Source organism: Vidua chalybeata, chromosome 1 (assembly GCF_026979565.1).
Source record: "Vidua chalybeata isolate OUT-0048 chromosome 1, bVidCha1 merged haplotype, whole genome shotgun sequence".
Taxonomy (NCBI): domain Eukaryota; kingdom Metazoa; phylum Chordata; class Aves; order Passeriformes; family Viduidae; genus Vidua; species Vidua chalybeata.
Window position 1 is genome coordinate 68,311,072 of NC_071530.1, and position 21,929 is coordinate 68,333,000.

Below are 21,929 nucleotides of genomic sequence, written 5' to 3' on the forward strand. Positions count from 1 at the left end.
CCCAGTCTGTGCTAAACAAGCCACCCAGAATGGGAGCTCTGCCGAGGGGAAAGCCCTCAGTGGTGCATCCATCACTCTGCGGCTTGGGTTTGGCCACAGTGTTTTGGGTGAGGAATGCTGTTCTCTGATATGTGCAGAGGAACAGACGTTGCTCCCTGCCTGTGTTTGGAATAAGTGCTAACCTCCCACTCCTAATTATTATCTGTGCTGCAAAATACTAGGGCAAGCCTCTGCTTAGTGTGACATTAAATAAGGGAGGACTGGCAAAACCAGAAGAGCAAACAGGATGATTTTATACCACATCTTCCATTACAATCTCATTTTTTTTTCTTTCTTGAACTGTCCTATGCTATTGCAAAGAAGGGAGAACTAATTAGGCCAGTTGCTGAAAGTGTTTTGCCACCCACACTAGTGAAAAGAACTCTTTGTACAGAATTAGCTCTTACCAGCTGTGCTAAATCCAGTAATTTATCTTTGCCTAAAAAAAAAAAAAAAATACTGCTTTAGTTTAGTCCAATTAAACAAGTTAATATAAGCTATACCCTATATCCACACAAACACGGATATTGCCTGCTCAAAAGCTGCAGGGTTTGCAAAGAATTATTTTCTCCCTCGTTAATTTTTCTTACTGTTCGTACAAAGGGCTGGGCGGAGGAGCACTGGGAAGCTAACCCATTTGCGTATGGAACTGGCAGTGTGTGAGCTGTCCCCCTGAAGAGCAGTGTGGTGGCAGGACACCCGCCTCAACTTGGGCAGGCTGGAGCACGAGGGCTTGGCTTTGGCTTGGTGTGGTGCTGCAGGGGATGTTTGCCTTGGCACCGAGAGGCAAGGGGAGCAATTCCTGCCCCAGGGGAGAGGCTGTAGGAAGTCAGAAGCCTACCTGCCATCACCTGGAGTAACTTCAAGAGGAACAGAATAATTCACTGTGTTTTGCAGTTATGGCTCCACAGACGTTGCTTAATCAAGGAGATCAAAGTCATGTTTTTTGACTGGGGTGTTGGTTTGGAAACTGAGCTGGACCTGAGAAATTATTTCAAGGTGACCCTAGCACCTTGGATAGCAAGTGAGAACTCACAGGCCCAAACATTGACTGAAATTCAACAAATCTATTCTCAGTCCTAAAACATTAATGTCCTTTCTTCTCATTGGCTTCCTACTCAGGTTTTTAAAGAGTATAGACAGTCTAGGCAATGAAGTTTTTTGTAGCTTTCACTGGAACTCTTCCAAAAGAGGGGAGGAAAAGAAAAATGCTCTTTGAAGCTTGGAGGTTTGGAGATAGTAAACCAAGAAGGCTTAGCAAGAAAAAAGAAATCTTTAGATATCCTTCATCACAGAAAGTAAGATAAACAAGGAAATTATTTTTATGATTTTGTCAGGAACAGATGACTGTAGTTTAGTAATCTGTAAAAAATTTGCCAAAAAAAGTAAGTCTTTTTAATGCAGAAAAATAAAAATTTATTTCTGTCCTGATACACTTTGAGATCTCCTAAACACTGCAGTAGGGGCTTGATATGTAAGTATTTGCCTCGATGGGGTGCTCCTTTTTGGGCAAAGATGCAGATTGAATTAAAAACATCCAATACAAAATTTATCTTTGTAAATACAGCTATATTTTCTAAAGATAAATTCAATCTGTTATTTCTTCTCTTTCAAATTTAATTTTGTAATTTGAATGGGCACAGAGAAAAGCCCAGCCTGTAATCACATCTGAGGTGTATGTGAGGTAACATCAGTGCAGAGGAAAAGACATATTGGAACCTTAAAGTAAATTGTTCCTCATATAAAATTAAGTTTAATCCTTGGTTATAGCCTTCTTGGAGGATAGGGGAAATTAATTTTCTCTATCTTTTATGTCTTGGAAAATTGTCTGTGTTACAAATTGACTTTTTTTTTCCTGAAACACAAAAGGCCTTGTTACTTTAAAATGCTAGTAAAGCACCTGTCAGTTTTACAAAACACAATGTACCTGCTGCCATCCTCTAACCAGCACCTGGAATTTGGTATGGACAGTTTAGAGTCTTGAAGAAGACACATCACCATGAAATAAGTAAACTATGGCTAACATCCATTCAAATCCAAAATTCAGCAGGTCACTATATCTTTCACGTCCCTAAACACAGCTTCAGTAGCAGATTAAAAGGCATTTTTTTAAAACATTCTTCTGGCTCAAAGGACATTAACAACACAGAAAATTTAAATTTCCACGTTAAGCAGTATTACAGTTCTGAGTTACCTGAATTTTTCCCCTTTATGTTTGGTGGTTCAGATAAGATCAGAATAAATAAAGAACACAAATCCAAGTTTATTTAGTTAATATGATATTCTCTTGCCAAATGTACACAGTGTGTTACACTTGAAACGAAGAATATTCGATGCATGTTTCTGTAATAGGTGATTGTGCCAACCTGTCTTAATTGATGCAGTTTTCCTACTAGCTGCAGATAATTCTCTTGTTTAAGCGAGTAATCGAAGATCTGGGTTGTGAGAGTAATTATACATCTCTGTACTTCTGCTACCTATACGTACTTCCTATAAAATATTGGGCAGGATGCTGCGGAGAGAGGTAGCTCCCACAGGAGAGTCCTCAAGCATAATACATGTTGTGTACTTGTTATCCATTTGTCTCGTGAAATTATTACTGCAGGTGTTTGTGCAGCCTCACACTTCGGTACTGCAGATACTGAGAAAACTTCTTGTTCAGAAAAATCAAAGTGAAAGTGTAGCAAATGTGCACAGGTGACAACTGTGCTGTGTAAGATACTACAGGGATGAACTCTGAATGGACATGAGCGCAGGCCCAGCTAGGATCAGAACAGCTAGGATCAGAACAGCTGCTGGCTTCAACAGCAGGGGTGACCAACATTTTCCATACTACCAAACCAAATGCATTTTCTGGAGCCATCAGCATTGGCATGTGCCACAGCGTTTTCTTCACTGAAGAATCAGTGGCTTTAGCTGTTCCCACCACTCTGGGCTTGCTCACTTCTGGGCTGCTTTTGATCTGTGTCAGCTTCGACATACTCTCTGGCATGTTTCTTGTATGCATCTTCCCAGAACTACATCCTGCCAGTCCTGCTTTTCAGTCCTTGGTATCTTGGTACTTGCTGTCTTAAAATGTCTTAACTCCTGAAGTTCAGCATTCCCCAAGGAACATACTTTATGTACTTTTCCCCTTGCACTTACTTTATGTACTGTTCACTTAAAAATGTGGTGAAGACAAAGATTTTCAAGGCTTTAAACAATCATCATTTAGACAAGCAAATCTCAGTTAAAGACAGGAAAAGTCCATGTATCATTTGCTGCTCTGGAACTTTCTCTGAGTTTGAGTGGTATGGGACAAAATCAGGTATTTTCAGGGACTGGAAGAAACAATCAATGTAGAAGGTGATGAGCATTATAAAAAAAAAAAGGCAGGGAGGTACAGGTGGATAAGTAATTTTCTGAAAGACATTAATTTACAAACATGCCGTATACCTCTTTGTGTGACTGTTTAGCAGCTCTCCCCAGCAGCCAAATTCCCCAGTTTACATGAGAAATAAGACTAAAGATGATTCTTCTAGTACATTGCATTTCTGGCATCTGACTTTAAATACAATTGTAAAAGGTGGTTTTTAAATTATGATTGTTGTCATAATGTTGTGGAAGCTCATTTTAGTACCACAGTAGTTCACAGTATGAAAATTTATTAGGGCTGCAGAATTACTTGATCATGCTACTCAGTAAGCATATTTAATATCTGCTTATAGCTGTCCATAATGACTACATTTTCTTCACTGTTTCATTCCAAAAGTCCCTTGGAAGTAGTGATCCAAGAAAATACTGAAGAGTAAAATATTTTCCTTTTATAATGACAATTTAGTTTTTGTATGTATTGTGTAGTTAGTGTATCTGCAATACACAAACATTACAGTACTTTCATGGACCTGGTGCAGAATGTGTGTTTTGTGACAGTGGCTGTTGTATTATACCAGTGACAAAAGTAAGGCAGGCACTCACATTGGCATTGATGAATTCTGCTTATGTAGTTGCTACAAAACATAGGGTCCTCTGTGAATGGTCTGGGTATTCACATACCAAATGTCTCAGCATTACTAGACTACCTGTTACACCACACTCAGCACAATGTTATCCACATCTTTGTCTCTATATTTTCAAACACTAATGTTTTATATTCCTTTCCTTGCTACCCTCAGCATCTTAACTGAGTGATTTTTCTCTTCTTCATGCTATATTGAAAAAAGATCAGGCTATTTTAGGTTTTTCCCCTTTAGCCACATGGGATTGACTCTTTAGAAGACCTGCTTTTTCTGTGATTAGCTTTTTGAGCAGTTGGAGCTGCTCTCTGAAGGTTGAGGCTTTCTATGCAAATATGAGAGAAAAAGCAAGATGCTGAAATAACACCAGCAGGTAAAAAATAGGGAGGGAAGAGAGGTGGGAGCCTGGAGATTGCCAGGATCCTGAAAGCATGAAAAGATCATGCTCAGAGCATTACGTCTGCACACCTGCTCCTTCCTTGGATGAGTGTTGTATCAAACCTTCACCTGGCTGTTTAAGCCCAAAATCAGTCACTGCTTGCTTTCGTGTGGCCCACTCTCTAACATTTTTGTATGGTAACCTTTGCAATAGCAGAGGGTTGATTCTTCCCCTTTGCAGCCATCTGCTGTTGGGCCCTGCATGCTTTTGAGATGGCATTTTTCTTGTCCACACTCCTTTTTATCTGCAGGCTGAGTAGCGTGCAGGAAACGAGAGAATTAAAACTGTGACTTTACTGAAGGCCTATATAATCTGGTCCACTTGGCTTTCATAGAATCATAGAACAATCCAGGCTGGAAGGGGCTTGAAAGATTCCTGTTTTGCTTTCTGTTATGAAGGCCCTTGTTACTTCAAGCTACATCAAGTATAGCTATTTGGAGTAAAGGCCGTGTCTGTCATGCCCATATTGTTTCTAAGGACAATAGCATTTTTATGTAATTTTAAGAAAAAGGGGCTTTCTTAACTGAGAGATAGTAAGTGTTTAAAAATAATAATCCCTTGCTATTTTAGATCACCATATACAAAATACACATGAATATATATGCTTACAGTATTTTATGTGTACATCATTGCTGGAATAGGTAAGATTCTCTGCTCTTTTTGCTGAAGAGTATCTCTTCAGGGAGACCCACAGAATAAATTAATGAGAGTGTTAAATAAATACATCATCCTGCTTCTGATAGGCCAAATGAAGGTGTTCAAGATAAAGTGCATATGGTTGTAACAAAATTACATAATTTATCATTATTAAGAGAAATAACTTTCAGATACATTCTCGCCTGTTAGCTGTCTTACTTTACTTCACACCTTTGTGAAAGCCAGACAAATGGTAGCAATAAATTAATATTTCCTGCCTTTTCAAAAGCTTCATGTAGCAGCAGTTGTAGGATATGTTATGGGATAAAGAAACAAAGAAAACAGCATTTGCACAGCTCAGGCTTACCAAAGTAAAATACACTATAGTTCTAACTTCTCAGCTCTGTGCTTTCCTTCACTTCCTTTCCCATTCTCTGTAGACAAATGGAATCAATTAAAATAAGGGAAATATCCAAAATATTTTTTTCCACATTGAGTCCAGCTCCAGAGAGCTGGAATAACCTGTGTGTTTAAGAAGCCAAATGCAGTTTTTCAACATTCTTTCCTGAGTGAAAATAAATAAGGCTGCTGCTGTAGCATTTAATACCAACACAAAGAATTGGGAAGCAATTTATTTGATGAATTTATTTGAATTTATTGATGAGGTTTTGGTTCCATTTGAGTTGTACTAATTACTCTGTAACACACTGGTGTGTTTATTATTGCAGTAAAAGATAATTTCAAAAATGTCTGTCCATATTCATTTAAAAACAAACAAAAAACATTAAACTGACATCAGTAAATATGAAAAAAATATTATCATTTTTGTGCTGTGTATAGCATATCAAATTTTGGGTGTGGGGGAGAAAAGGTAATGCTTCTTAAGAACAATAACCACTTCACTTAAATTGGAAATAGGATTGCAAATTGGTTGGCATCATCTAATAGGAAAGACTCTAGATAAACAGCTTATAAGATTGTTGCCAGCTCTTAAAGTAACCTATATTCTTGAACATTTCTGTTCTTGTCAGCATTCACTTAAGATGCATTTTATAGTCGCGTGACAGAAAATATGAATGTGGAACTTCTTCATGTAGTGTTAGAGGCCCAGATTAGCAGCCGTAAATGCAATATGACTGTGGTGTCATCAGGGATTTTTCTTCCTAGTTAAGATTCAGCAGTGTGCCCATGAGATACACCTGTCAACTTCCCCAGTGCAACAGGAAAAAAAAAAAAACTTGATTTTATATATCTGTGTGTGTGTGTGTATAAATATATTAATACACATGACCTTTTCCTTTTTCTCCATAATAAAGAACAATGAAAGTGTATATGTTTATATGTGATCCCTGGCTGTAATAAGGTGACAATTCCTTGCCTGCAAATTTGTAAAAAAAGAGAGAAGATGGCGATGTTTATTATCTAGAAATTGGTATTTTTCATATATTTATGCAGGTGTATATAACAACCTGTATGTATATTAGATATGTAAATGTGTTTAATATGTAAAGCTATCTGTTGTACATCAGCTTTAGTTATAAGCAGCATTTCTTCAAGAAAAACAGGAAACCATTTTTACTTCTCCAGTGATTACCCTCTTGGGAGATCAATTTTTTTAAAAAACTGACCCCTAGAGAAATTGCTGTCTTGCAGTGTTTCTGTATTACTGTGCTGTAGTGGCACTTTTATGTGTTTAGGACTTGCATTGTCCAGTAAGTTGATTCTGCATAAGGTGAGAGTGTTGCACCCTCTCGTGTTAGGCCACTCCTGCTTTTGTCTGCCATCAAAAAATAAACAGTGGCATGAAAAAAAAAAAAAAAAAAAAAAAAAAAAGAGTTAGTTTGCTTTTGAGGGCAGAAAGGCTGTTGCCTAGCTACTTACCTCAGTAATTGTAGGGCACTCACCCTGAAATTTATCAGTGAGACCTCACACAAGCAGGTAGCTGGTTATTTGGAGATTGGCAAGTTTGGCAGGATGATAAGGATGAGTAATTCAGTGACAGTGAGAAAAAGTATCTTCATCTGGGCTCAGCAGGATTTGTTAGAGCTCATGGGTTATATGCCACACAATTATAATTGTGTAAAGTACATGGGAAAAAGAGATGTCTGGCCATCTTTGTGCTGCAGAGCCTAAGGAAGGAAAAATGTGGTGATTAAGTAGACAGACATTTATACAGAGCTGCCAAGGAAAGATGCCATCATACTTTTCAGAGCAGAACTATGTACTCTGAGTGAGGCAAATTAAAAAAAAATTTTTAAAACCCAGTCACCTTATTATCAGCCTTGCAGAAATATGAGCAGTCACTCCTACCTCAACTCTGAGCTGCAAAGTAAAATTTTAGTGTGGATAAAATACACAAGACATGCCACATACCTTCAGAAACTGGAGATTATAATCTAGTAGTATTTTGCAAGTAGTAGCAGTAGGTCTGCAGGACCTACTCCACCAGCTGTGTCAAGATGGGAAGGCATCCCCTAGGATTCAGGTTAGCCCCTTGGATTCAGGCTACCTCCCAGGCCAGCACCGTCCCACTGCAATTGCATCTGTCACATGGCTTGGCATGGAAGCCACACACAACCTGCTCACCAGCCACAGGTGTCCCTGAGAGTCAGACACTGGCAGCCAGACACCTTTAGAGAGGACAGAGTTCAGAGTTCTGTCAGTTTGGCTGGATTTGTTGAATTTTTAGGGTAATATCATGTTCTTTCAGTGTCTTCAGGACATTCAGATTTTGCTTCTATAATTCTTCTTAATTCTACAATTTAATTCTTACTGCACCTCCCCATACACATCTTTGATGCACTGTTATATAGGGAAAACCTTTCCTACATTATTTTTTCCCCAATAGCAGTGAAAGATTCCATGAAGTGGCTAATTCCTGTGGTTGCTTCCTGCCAGCCATGACAAAGGACTAGTACTTGCTTCCATATGAACACACAAAGACCTAATAATCAGAGAATGGTTGGGTTACAAGATGAACAAGTGCTTACTCTTCAGTGATTCCTTTTTCACCATTTGTTGTCTCACATCTGCTGATAAATCCCATTCTGAAGCCCTAAGCCTTCTCCTGGATTCAGACAGAAGGCAATAGTAAGGTTTCAAGAACAAGTCTTCTTGTTCACAAAAAACAGCTGACCATATAGACTTGTACTAAATCTTTGAACAAAGACAAATTGTCAGGTTTTGAGGGCTGGACCTGTCAGAACCAAAGTACATACTTTTTCAGGCAGAATTTAAACATCAAATAATTCAAAAGGAGCTGCGAAGCAACATTTATATTTCTATTTATGTTCTTCTCCTGATGACAGTGTGGTTCTTTATTGCGCATTCTTTCCTGGAGAATTTAATTGTAATGTGTTACCTAAAGAGGTAAATAAACTTTTGGGTCACCAAGTTGCTGAGCAAATCATAGAGCCTTTTTCCCCAAAAGTTTCCTGTGGTCAGTGGAACTCCCCTGGCTCTGACCTATGCACTGGCTTCCAGCCACCTACCAGAATGTGGTGTACAAGCTACAAACATGCATGATGAAAAAAGAGCACACTAGGTAGCCACTTAAGTCTCTAATTTGGGAGAATGATCCACAGTGAGTGCATGCTGCTGAAGTGCTTTCTTTAGACTCGGGGTGGTGAGGACACTGTAAGAAGGCTGTTGTGGTTCGTAGGGTTAATGAGTGTCAGTGTGTAAATATTGGTGCAATCCTTCTGCTGAGGCAGGGGATGTTTATGGATGGGATTTTTTCAGCAGCTATAAATGGAAGGTTTGTTTGTTTTGTCTAAGGCACATGGGAAAGGCTTGATCATAACTTTAAAAATTCAATGCTAATTACTTAAAAGAATCCCTAGGTTTCAAAGTTCAGCTTACAGTGCCATGGCAGAGGTTCTGGAAGGGAGGCAGCAGAGCAGGCAGGCTGCAGCAGCCCAGCAAAGGCTGACAGCACAGCACTAGTGGCTCTGCACTTGCTGAAATGCCTGCACGCCTGTGGTTTGCTAAGGAAGCAGCTCACACATAAATCTGTGCTTTTATTGCATTCAAGTCAAGAGGTGCAGCAGTAGATAACATTACCTGTTGGCACAGGGACAGCAAACAGCAGCTCATACCTTTCTCCTACAAAGCCATCTGCCCCAGCTGAATATGATTGACTGAGAAGTCACGTACTCAGTCTCATGTATCTCCCCAGCTGGGGGAGAAAAAAAAAAAATGCAATTCAGGTTTCAGCATTTTTGTAATCCCTCTGAGCCTCCCATTAAATTTGCTCTACTGTGTGGGAAAGGATTAAAGATCTTTGGGCTCCAAAACACAGTATACAAAAATTAAGTACTTCAGCATGGTTTGTGGTAAGGCAGCAACTAAAGTGTATAGCCTGCCACATAACCCAGAGCAGTGAGTTCTCTTTGACAAGTAACACTTGTTGACAGCTTAAAATTTCTGTTGGTAACACATGCCACAGTTGTGTATGGCCTTTGTATTAAATATTCTGTATGCAACATATTTCATAAGTAACTTCAGAAATAATCAGTTGTTCATATGCTGTTACTAACTTAGCTCGGAGTGCCAAAAGAAGGAAATATTTGTTGGCAAGGAAAACTTCTGTTCCTTTACGAACAGCTTCATAAATGCTCCCTTGTAATAAATATTTCAAGATTAAAATCAATGTGTTACAAGTTTCAGACAAGGCTGTTTATCAAGATTAAATAGTTCATTTCCTAAAAGGCAATATTATTCACATTTTATGTGAGTGTGAGCACAGATGAGAAATTTTTATTCAAGAGAGGCCAGGATTTTTTCCCCACAAAAAATGGTAAATGGAAAATGCCAAAAACATTCTTTCCCTGACTTTTTACTACTTTGAGAGCTTGACTTGCTGTTAGGCTTAATTTGCACAGTATTAAATTCTACTAAATATACCATGCTTAGTGTAATTCAGCATCTAGCCTTTTTTTGTCCTAGTTAAGACACATAAATGTATGAACCTTTTTTTTTTTTTTAAAGGACACAGAACTACTGTGTACCCAGGCCTGAAGGAGAAAGAAAGTATGGGCAAGAAAGGGCATAACAGATATTAAAAAGTAGACTCCAAAATCCATACTTTTAAAAAGAAACATTGTCTTCTGCTTTCATTACCCTACTTGCATGAAACTTCTTCTTTCCCCATCTCAGCTGCTAAGCCAAGAGCTGTGTGTGACAGCTGCCAGCTGCTCATCCAACCACAATTTACCAATGTTATAGGGAGACTAGAAAGTGCTAAAGAACAAGAGGAGTCAAAGCATCAGTGTTGCATTTTTGTCATAATTCATTTCCTCATTGCACTAGAAAGACAAATATAGGAGGTCTGAACACCACCTCGTGAACAAGAGGTAGCTCCAGTGTGTCTAAAATGCTACTGCTGAACTAACAACTGTTGAACTGTTTTACCATTTGTAAGGCAAATTAAATTAGGATTCCAAAGGAGCTGGAAAATAATACCATACCATGCCATTTGTATCTAGGCTCTCCACCTAAAGAGCATAAGAAATACCTGCTGATTAGATCCATATTTTTGTTTTTCATTATATTTGTCTTTTCATTTTTCTCAACATAGAGCCTGCTTCCTTTTTCTCTGTTGTAACTTCAGATGGTTTTTTTTTGAGACCTTAAATGGTATTCCTCAATTTCATTATTTCAAGATTTTATATGTGCAGGTATTTTATGTGTTGGTTATTTTTCTTAAGATCTAGACAAGAAATGTTTATAGAAAGAGAAATGTAATTATGAAAAAGCTTAATATCTGAGCTATTCAGTTCTTGGTGTTGTTTTTGTGGGTGGTTTTTTTTTTTTTGGTGGTATTTTGTTGGTGGGTTTTTTTTTTGTTTGTTTGTTTGGTTGGGTTTTTTTTGGTTTTTTTTTTTTTTCCTGTGGAGCCTAAATTATAACCTGTTTACTGATATTTTGGTTTGATTTCAGGTTACCATTGACCAGCTGTACGCCACAGAAAAACTGGTCATTGAGAGTCCAGGAAACACATAGCCAAGAAAAGCCTCTGATCCTGAAACAACACTGGACCATCTTCAGCATCCTACAGTGCCACATACAGAAACTGCACATGCACATCTGAGCTTGTCTGTTCAGCATAACAAATGCCTGAGACTGTTTTTGGCAACCAAAGTTCTATTTTCTAAAGGGTCACATGTTCTAAGATAAATGGCTGTGATTTATAATAGTATGTAAGGTAGTCTTGGAATCTGTTTGCTTGTGTGTCCTATGTCATGGAATAGTTCCTGCCCTATTTCGACAATAAAACTCCATTATACTATCTGCAACCAGCTACATTATTCTGCTGCTGACCTTGTCTCTCACTGACCACAAAAAACATGTTAGATGTAAAACCCCTCAAGATTTAAAACCCTTCACCCAGTTACTAAGTTTGTGTTAATCCCGTTGCACTTAAAAATATCCAGCATCTGAACTAAATGAGTAAGTACATACTTTATTTAAAGTATTAAAACCAGAGATGGCCAGAATTTTCATCTCCTGGACTTTGATACTTAAAAGTATCATAGGCTGCATTGTGTGGTTTCCTTGAAGAGCATCCCTTGACATTTCAGGAGGTAACATAAAAAATTCACTAGTTCTTTCTTTAGTTTCCAAGAGTTAATAACCAGTCTTGTCCTACTTTTAACATAATTAATTGATCAGAATAGCAGAATGTAAGACTTGAATTACTGAGGCCTGGGAGCTTTCAAATGTTTTTTCACTACCCAGTCCTTTAATTTGTTGAGGTGCAGCCATTAGCAGAAAGCTCCACATCACTTTATGAAAGATTTCGCTTTCTCACAAACATCGTGAATTTTGGCAGAAGAAAAAGAACCTAACTGGAACAGTAACTCAAGTGCTATAAGTCATGAAGTGGCAACAAGCTTTGCCTAGAAAAAGTGTTCAGCATAGCATTTTATTGATTATTCTTAAATCCCCAGAATGCTCAACACTTTTGAGACCATAGATTAATAAAAAACAAGCAAAAATTTTGATCAGGTCCTGCTCAAGTCCTTACTGTGCTTGAATTTGTTTTCTCTTAGAAATCTGCAGAAAAATTAAGCAGTGCAAACCTGGCATACAGGAAAAAAGTTTCCTTTTATTTCAGTGAATTGTTGTGGGTTTTTTTAAGTAGAGAAACAGAAGCTCAAAACCAGTTCCATGGCACTGTGGCCTTTGAAAGCTACCCCTTATTTTTCCTGCTTCACAAAATTCATCTTCTGTTTATGTTCTTCTGTGTTGTTCATGCTCTGTGAAAACGTTATTAAAGCAGAGTGTTTAATTAAAGTGTCTAATTTAGAACAAACTCCCATTCCTCACTGCCCCTTAAAGTGTATTTACCATTTTGTACAGTTAGATTGAGATCTATAGTAATCGATTTCATACGGACAGAATAAAATAGTGTGTACCTGAGGCTGCCAATGTAACCCCCTTTCAATTTCAGATAAAAAGCAAATACAATAATAATTCTCACCTTATTAGGTGTATAAGTATTGCAACGTAAATTGCTTTTAATGAACATTTTATTTAAATGGAATTTAACTATTCTAATAGGTAATATACATTAGATTATGTATTTGAAATCTCCATATTCACAATTGGATAATTAAGTGCACTTAAGTTAATGGTGAAAGTGCAGGAGAAGAAAGGTTGATTGTTCTTTAAGCTTCCAGTGAGCTCACAGAAATGCAGCATCTTAAACTCTTGGATGACACAGGCTTGGAAAGGCTGCCAGTTTTATACCAGATAGAAACTTGGTCGCTAAAGCAGTACATGTAAGATCCTTGTCTAAAACAACTTAATTACTAGAACAAGCACTGCATACCATTTCAAGATCTGAGAATGTATGCTAGAAAGCAAAATAAACATATTTATAAATAGCATAGCCCTGATTTATAAAGAGGGACAACTCCATTGGTAACATTTTTGCTATTTAAATCTATGTTTTCACCTATTTACAAAAAAATAAGGGGACTCTTTCAATGCATAAACAGTTCTTCAAAAATACCTTTCCAGTAAAGTTCTTCAGCATTGTTTCCAACAAGAATACAGCTGTAGATGGTATGTGCTGTCATACAGACAGGCAGTCATGGGAATGGGAAATGTCTTATTAATTCCTTCCAAACTATAAAGGAGATTACTTCTTCATTAATGCCTAAAAACTCTGTTGTTAAGTTTTTGTGGTAGATAGAAAACTACTACAGTCCCAGTTCATAGCATCTGCTCCAACCTCCTTTCTCAAGGTTACCACTCAGATTCTCTCTCCCTTACTTACTTCTACCTTTAGAGGAGCAGTAGCAACCTTCAGCTACAGAGTCTACAGAGAGAACCATCCAGGCACGGGGCGGGGAAAAGTAGTGGTGCTCTGTCATTTCCCTCTGTCCCCAGTCCATACTGCAGAGGGTAAGACAGCTGACCTTCTCAGTAAAGGACAAATTAGTTCTTACTTGAAATTACTGATCAGCTTATCATACAGTATTTATACTGTACTTATACAGTATTTATACATTACTTATTAGAAGCAAGATAAGAACTCCTCTGCTGCTACAGTCCAAAAGACTGCGTAACACTACCTAGCTTGTTAACAGGAGTGCAAAGCTAGCAAAGATATTATTACTTACTCCTCAAACCCAACAGCATTTTAGATGCTTGTTCCCTGTTTTGGACAGGCTTGTATGTTTCCTTTGCTTGTAACATACATGTAAGTGCATGGTCAGTTAGTGTTAATTATGTGCATATCAGCTATACATGATTGAAAGATACCTACAAATATATTTTTCCCATGCCTTATGTCCATTTTAAGGTATTTTGCCAAAACATGCCCAGTTATGTACAAAAACATAGCTTGACAAATGCTTTATCACTGAAATCCTACAAGCTATGGAAGGAAAATACTTGCTAACCACACCTGGCTTAGGAAGTCGAGCCCAGTTGTAGGCTGGGATGACTTTAGTGTTGTGTTGGTGTCCACTTGCCCCGTTCTTGCTCTTGGCTAGGTCTGTGCTTAGGGCTGCCAATGGAGAGAGCAGCCTGGAGAGCTGGCACTGTGCTCCAGCCTCGGAGCTGCTGTGCTCTTACAGCTGCACCTTCTGTGCTTCACCAGTTCCGTTTACGTTGCAATACTCATTAAATCTCCCTTGGCACACTGTCAGAAGCTTTGTTGGATTTTGTCAAAGCAGTGTAAACAACAGGAATAGTTAAAACACAAAGGAATGATCCCATGACTTATGTACAATGTCCACTATTATAAAAAGTATATATTTTTCCTTAGAACAGAGCTCAATAAATTACTAAAGCTGCAATGTCTTAGCAAAACAATTTTGCTTTTTTATTATAATAAATATGTTTTTTTCCCTGATCTTGACACTTTAGCAAACTATTAACCTCAGCAGTATGAACCGAAATTTGAGTGTGGCTATACTAAAGTTTGTCCTTACTTTTACAGGATGAGCTTGGAAACAGCACTCTGAAAAGAAAAAAGTAATCATTTTATTAATCTTAGTAACTGTTCAAAGGACAGGCATTTCTGTTGTGTGTTACAACCTCTCAAGAACTTTTTCTGCAATTGAAAGCATGGTTTCAAATGCCCAGATATATCAAAGGTACAGATTTTCAGGAGAGCAACCCAAGTGAGAAGCATGTGATTTACATTCCATGTTGAAATAGGCTAAGAAGGTTTTTAACTCAGTACTCACTTTTCTCAAAAGGTATTTCTATTAAAAAAAAAAAACCTTCCAAGTTTCCAGGCATTAAAAGCAAAACTTTTACCCTCTAACACCAGCAGACAGAATAACTTTATGGAGAAGCACCAGCCCCTCAACTTTACTTCCTGTAGTACAACATAAATGCATCTCTCCCGATTCCCAGCACAGACCATACATATGCGTAAACAGAGCCATGAAAGAGCTGTGCTCTGACTGTTTTCCTGAGTTTTCCATAATGATCTACAGTGAAATCCTGGCATTATTCAAGTCAGGACTATACTGTTTGCTTTATTCTACCATTCTTAACACAGGCATAGTTATTTCATACTCTTGGGAATATTTTGCTTGACGACCTTTATAAAAAAAGAACTGAGCTGTGCAGCTCTTTAACCGAGTGTTTACATTCCTACTTTTTTCACTATTTCAGAATATAAGAATAGTGCATGAGGCCTTAATGTGAAAGCAGGAAAAAAAACCAGAGAAGCCAGTAATTCTTCCAAAACCGCGTATTTTCTACAACTGTAAAAGGAAAAAATATGGAACTCTCAAATCTGTTTCATAAACATATGCACCTTCAAAAAGATTCCACAGCTTACAGAAGTAATTAAATATGTTTTGCAAGAGATGCTTCTTTCTAAACTACTTACCTTTTTTTGTTGTTAAACCAGTATCTACTGAAGCTTTGCAAGAGGGGGAGATGATGGTAATTAGTGCATTCAAGTAACTACTCTTCTGTGTTCGGGAAAAAGAACTTTGGAGACCTGTGAAGAATGTACAGGCTTTCTATTGAAAGAGTGCACCCCATAAATATTTATAACAGTCTTTGGCAATATGCTAATCCAAGGCAAGTAATTTTCCCTCTCTCAGAAAGAATCATGAAAAAACAATTAAGGTGATTTAATTACTGCCATGCATAGACAGCAGATTTTGAACTCTTGACAGATGAACATTCATCACAGTGCCATGTTATCCTAACCCCATAACACAAGATTCTGAACAGAATGGACAAATAAACCTACATCATTTCCCTTACCTTCCTGCAGTACTTTGGGCTGGATCCAAATCCCAGGGAAGCCAATGGGAGCAGAAGCCAGACTTTCCAAGTACTGACTGAAAGCTCCAATTTTAAATAAAACAGAAGTAGTTTTCATGCAAGCTTACAGATCTTCATGACACCAAAGTAAATTTAGCTTCACAGCCCTTTCCTGAATCATTTAAATCTGAATTTAAAAGTAAATGTACATGGCAAAAAATTTCTTAAGGAAGATTTACCTTTTATGTCCTTCACAGTTACCCCTACAGAGTTTGAACTATATTAAACTTTCTTCATTTATACACACCTATAAAACCATTTGGCAGCTATTCCTACCCTAAGTCCTTAATCCATGATGGTAGAACAGAAATCTGCATACAATAAAAATCTTTGGAGCTGGAGTTTTCCCAAAAGTGCAATAAATCTTAAATTTCTTATTTAGGTTAGGGGAGGGAGCATGTTTATGAGAACATATTCCAAAAGTTATGCTTTGAATCTTTATGAAATACATTAACAATAATGTAACCGAATGGAAAGAATGCTTCACTTAACATTTTACTCTACTGGCCTTCAGATTTTAATGGAATTAAAAAACTTCATTTTGATTATGTTCCTTTGAGAATAATGTTGCAATTATATGCCATGTGTCTCAACCTATGGCCAGGAGCAGGAGCCCTGGGGTTACTAAGGGCTCCTGCTGATGTGGGCTGATGTGGGCTGGCTAGCCTTTGGTACACACATGGTCCAGTTGGATTTTTACAACTGCTGCCCAGTGTAATCTTTGATAAAGCCTTGCATTTTCATAGCCCTCAGAAACCTCAGCTATGAAAATACAGACAACTGTGAGTAGGCTGTCTTTGAACCTGCTTTGGAAATCTATGCTTCTGTAAAATCCCAAGAGCACAGAAATGTACTGTCTATCAAAAAGTGAGTATGTCTGACTCCCATCTAGAGGTTTTCCCCTTCCTTTCACAAAAAGAAATTCTTAATAACAAATAAAAAGCACCTCACCAGGTATCAAAGCACAAAAATGTTGTGCTTTAATTAACACAATTGGCAGGATTTTCAGTTGGCACCAAATTTCTGAAGCACTTAGAAGATTTTACTGTCTAGCCTCAGCAAATACTTTCTTGCATTTCGAATTTAAATTCACACATCTGAAAAGCAAGCAGAAATGTCACATGTTCTGGATGTCGATGTTTACAGTGGACCAGAGAACATTTCCAGGCCCCTATCACTAGGCACAGCTAGCCAGGATTCTTCATGGTACCACCTCTGCCCAGACATAGCCATCAGAATATGGCTGCTCCTTTAAATTCTGTTAAGGAGAGATCGCTCCCTTTCTTTTTCTGGCGATGATTCCTTCTTCTCTGAAGCAACTAATAAACAAAGCACAGAATGAAGGAATGGGCCAGAAATCCCAAATATTACATTGTACTTAAATGAAGGATCAATCTTGACACTGCACTAAGAGCACACTATTTCATTGATGCAGCCATCTGAAGAAAACCTGGTATGAATTAGCCTATCTCCATGTAAAATCCTGTAATCCTGTAATGCATGATAGACTTAAAACAAACTTGTGTAGGGAAACAGCAGAGTTCACTATTCTCTCTAAAAACCTTTTTGGTGAGAGTTCACATGTAACTTGAAGGACAACAGTACAAACTTGTGTTTGCCTGCGCAGAGCTCTCCCTCTGTGCGTTGTCAGAGCAACTGATACAGTCTAACAACAGAATGGTTTCTGAAGGAATTAAACACCTCCTTGTCTCTGGCTGTATTCTCACACTGTGATGTATGCACGGGCTTTTTTGGGAGGAGGGAAGAAAGGCTGTGTTTCAGCAGCAGTGCACATGTGAGCAGAACTGCAGCACCTTTACTCTGAAGCTCCCCCTCTGCTTCACGTCTTTTCCCCCAACAGACTTCATGCTTTTAGCTCTGGGTCTGTTCCAGCCATCTCAAAAGGCAGGCTAACTGCAGGCTTGAAAATATTCTCAAGTATGGGGAATCTTATCAAGAAGCTATTTTTTCTTATGTTGTCAGGATAGCCTTTAAGATGTTTTACATCTTCAGAGGAAATGAAGACCTGAGAAATCTTGCACTATGCTCTGTTTCAAAAAAGGAAAATGCCATTCCATGGTTTTACGGAAGACCATACATTCACATCAGAGCATTTTCTGCATTCTGGCAATTGCTCTTCATTAACCAAAAATAACCCATATTCTGAGATACTGTATCAAAAGAAAAGAAAACAAGAAGAGTCAAAGTTGCAGAAGAACCCCAACAAAACTTGACCATAACCCACCTAGTTTCCACCCATGTTTCCTCACACCACAGCTCTGCTCAAGATGCCTGTCACAGACTTGGAGGGTGATTTGCCTTATGGCTCTGACAGGACAACTGTCATTTTCAGCTACAGCCCTAAACACTGCTTACGGACGGGATCATCCCCGGTCAGGACACACCCGCCACAGGTTGCAAAACTGTGACGCCTGCTGTTACATTTTGCTAAATAGAAAAAAAAAAAAAAAAAAAAAAGTAAGGGTAATGGTGAGCTTTATGGCTTTTTTTAAAACTTTTTTTTTTATTCTTACAAACCCATTAGCATTGGTAGTTTTTGCTTAATTTCAAGAGTTGGGACACCAGTAGTAGTCAACCTCTAGGCTTGCAGTGCAAGAGTGAAGACTATAAAATCAATTCAAGTGTCCAGCGCCATAAAGTCCAGCTGTGTGCACAACAAAGTTCTTTCCCAGCAACATACAAATACAGAAAAATATGTAGCAAAAAAGCTGAATAAATTATAAATACTCGAGAAATGTTGTGGAAAATGTAACATCAAGAGAACTGAACTAAGGCACTTGTTTCCATTTGTTACTGAGGATACCCTCTCTGTATGGCAGTGTCACTCCTCAGTGAGAAGGGTCATCCAAACCAGACCCAAAACTGAAAATACAGAACCGTGTACGAGACGGACACCATCTTTCACTTCACAATGCATAACTCAAAGGTGTTACCAAAGTTCTCCTGATAAACACAGCATCAGCAAGTATTTTAACTCCTCCTTCGTCCTGGTTTTAGACTCATCAGTTGTGTGAAAAGAAGTCACCAGTCTATTTTAAGCAAAAACATTTCTGCACAAGTCCCTGTTGGCTGCTATTAGCCAGACGGGACCAACATGCGAGCCTGGGAGCGGTATCGAAGTGTGTTGAGTGACAAAAACCAGGGCAGCCCAGTCCAGCCCCAGATCCAGCCCCAAAACAGAGTGCCTGCTGTTCAGAGCTGCCGCAGCCATGGCAAAGGTGGGACGGGCACGCAAGCCTGTCACGGGTTTGACAGGTGCTCACAACAGTGAATCCTATTGTTACGGAGTCCATTGAACTAAAAGAAAATAACAAAAAAAGGACAAAGCACACCATTGCTGTCGCAGTACTGTGTCTTTCAAATGGATCTGAGAACGGGAAAACTGGGATCCTAAGTTAAATCTTTAGCGAACACGCCACCAAGTTTTCACACGAGCGCTCTTGACTAATCAGGTAAGTGGAGTCAAGCCCAAATCAAGACCTCAAAAATTCACTTCAAGAGGGGAAAAGCAAAGCCCACGCTATTCAGTCTCCTTGCTTTCTCAAAACAAAAAAACAACCAAAAAAAAAAAAAAAAAGGACAAAAAACCAATAAGGAGAACAATTCCACAAGCCACAGCAATGCGAGCCTACGCACATCCATGTTTCGCTGGCATAAACTGAAGCTTCTGCTTAAAAACCACCAGATTTGGGGCAGTCTCCGGGACGGGGCCCTCGGCGCGCTGGCTGTCTCCCTCCCGAGCCGGGCCCCACTCTGGGCGGGGGGTGCGGCCGCCTGCCCCTGCCCGGCTGGGTCCCCTCGGCTCCCCTCGCCCGGCCGGCGTCAGTAGCGAGGTGCGGCGGGGGCCGGCGGGGCGGCGGCGGGGCCGCCCCCGGGGCAGCCGCAGCAGCGCAGCGTGTAGTTGCGGCCGCCGTTGTTGTCCCAGAACTCGCCCTGCGGGCTGCGGTAGCGGATGGCGAAGTGCAGGGCCGAGCCCTCCCGCAGGCTCGGCGGGACGCACAGTGTGAAGCCGTAGCGCTCGGCCGGCGGCTCTGGGGGAAGGGGTGCGGCCGGGACGTCCACGAAGGAGAGCCACTCGTTGAAGGTGTAGCGCACCGTCACCTCCCTGGGGCCGGGGCCGCCCAGCACTTGCACGGTGCCCCGCACGTCGGTGGGCGCCGCGGGCCGCCCCAGGCGCTCCAGGCAGACGCGCTGCCGCCGCAGCCGCTCGGCGCTGGGCTCCCCGCCGTCGGGGAAGTCGGGCACCAGGAGCAGCGCGGGCGGCGGGGGGTCGGCGCCGGGCGGCGGCGGGTCCCGCTCCTCGCCGGGCGGGCTCTGCAGGTGCGACAGCGCGGCGGGCGGCACCTGCGGCTCCTCGGCATCGCTGAAGTGCTTGACGCTGGCGAGGCTCAGCCCCAGCGAGTCGGCGAACTGCACCCGCTTCTTGCACTTGCCGCAACAATCTTCGCCCGCCGCCGCCTCCCCCTCCTCTTCCTCCTCCTCCCCCTCCTCCTGCCGCTCGCCGGGGCCGGGGGACGGCGGCCGCCCGCAGCGGCGCAGCTCCAGCAGCACCAGCCGCTCCCCCGCCGCCTCCCGCTTGGCGTCGCGGGGCACCGTCGGGGCCGCGCCGCGGAGCCGCCGCTCCTCGGCCGCCAGCTCCTGCCGCGGGCGTGCGGGGCTCGCCATGGCGGGGCGCCCCGCTGGGCCCGTCCCGGCCGCCCCTGTGCCGGCAGGCGGACGGGCCGGCACCGCTTTATCCGGCGCCCCCGCCGCAGGCCCCGGGCTGGGGGCGCGCCCCCCCGCCGGCCCCGGAGCCTCCCCGCGGGGCTGGGGCGGCCGCGGGCGGGGGCGGGACCTCCCTGGATGGGCAACGCGGAAACAGCCGCGACGGGCGGCCCCGCACGTCCTCCCGCCCGCCGGTGGCCGCCGTTACCAGGGCGCGGAGCAGCGAGCAGCGAGCAACGCTCCCAGTTTTACGGGCTTGGAAGAGACACGGGCAGCGGCAAGAGGCGTCCCGCGGGGCCCCCCGGGGTCCCCCCGCCGCCGCGCCCCGCACACCCAGGCTGGGGGGCTGCTTCGTTATTCCTTTAATTGATTATTTGTTACTATTATCATCATCACCGTCGTCGTTATCTAGGCTTCCACTCGTCGAAGGTTCACCGAAGAAAGAGCCCGGGGGTTCAGGATTAAGCAGGAGCCCCCCCAGGCTGGCATCACCGAGGAGTTCCATCCATTCAGGGAACGGGAGGCGGTGGGCATTGAGCGGCCCCTCGGGACCGGGGCTGAGCCGCCGCCCTCTCCGCCGGCCTGGGCGTAAGATAGGCTGGGTGCTGCCCGTGAGCCGCGCTCGTCTGCTGCTGGGAGTTTGTGAGACCCCCGGCTTTTGTGTGTAAACCACTTTCCACCCATCCTAACTGCAGAGAAAATCTTTGAGACCAGAGCTCGAGGACAAAACCCCAAAGGTAAAACAAACGCCACAGGCATTAACTTTTTAAAGTACTATGTGTTTTGTAAGCAAATCTCTCTTTTCTACCCACACCGGTACTAACTGTACTGTTACTTGTATCAAGTAATCAAGTCCAAAGGCTCAGGAGGCATACACGTGTGCACAAACACCCTTTTAGAAGGCTAGGCTATCTCCAAAGTCTTCAATTAAAAACAGAAAATCAAGAAGGGAAAACAAAATACAGGCATTGCCCCTAAATAAAGATAAGTAGTATACCTCTCCGTTTTATTTTAAAGACATATTTATTTTATAGCATAGTAAACAGCATCCTTATAACAACATGTTTTTATAAGTAGGATGAGGGCCGTATCTGAGAAGTTTCCAAACTTGGTTCTATACTTTGTGCATGCCGCAGCTATTGTCTGGGGTGATTTGCATGGATGATTGCAAAAATACTACATTTTTAAACTTCCCTCCATTCTTTTTCTCATGGAAGAGACACCAAAAAGCATATGCAGACAACCCAGTGCTTTTTGAAGCAACATACTCCCACTATGGATTTAGCAAG

General features: G+C 41.3%; 2 protein-coding genes across 5 annotated transcripts in view; one reads left to right on the plus strand and one right to left on the minus strand.

Annotated features, from left to right (window-relative positions):
• Positions 1-11,412, plus strand: part of LYRM4 (LYR motif containing 4) — an 86,205-nt gene extending 74,793 nt beyond the window's left edge. Inside the window, exon 5 of one of the 3 annotated variants that reach the window (XR_008434915.1) lies at positions 11,050-11,134. Coding sequence is in view for 2 of the 3 variants with exons in the window: in XM_053965148.1 (XP_053821123.1) it covers positions 11,050-11,200 (151 nt within the window). In the remaining variant the exon portion in view is untranslated. Of the gene's footprint in view, positions 1-11,049 lie in introns of all 3 variants that reach the window. The other 2 variants (XM_053965148.1, XM_053964973.1) reach the window with 2 other exon arrangements.
• Positions 11,413-12,282: 870 nt separating this feature from the next.
• Positions 12,283-20,601, minus strand: PPP1R3G (protein phosphatase 1 regulatory subunit 3G). 2 transcript variants are annotated; one of them, XM_053965365.1, is made up of 4 exons: positions 19,573-20,601; positions 18,161-18,363; positions 14,556-14,584; positions 12,283-12,368 (listed from the first exon to the last, which is right to left on the minus strand). In XM_053965365.1, exon 1 carries the CDS (start codon positions 20,599-20,601, stop codon positions 19,759-19,761), a length of 843 nt encoding a protein of 280 aa, XP_053821340.1. In that variant the 3' UTR covers positions 12,283-12,368; positions 14,556-14,584; positions 18,161-18,363; positions 19,573-19,758. The 2 variants fall into 2 exon arrangements, with proteins under 2 accessions (XP_053821340.1, XP_053821251.1); XM_053965276.1 differs by having other exon boundaries at positions 18,454-20,601.
• Between the last annotated feature and the right edge of the window lie 1,328 nt (positions 20,602-21,929).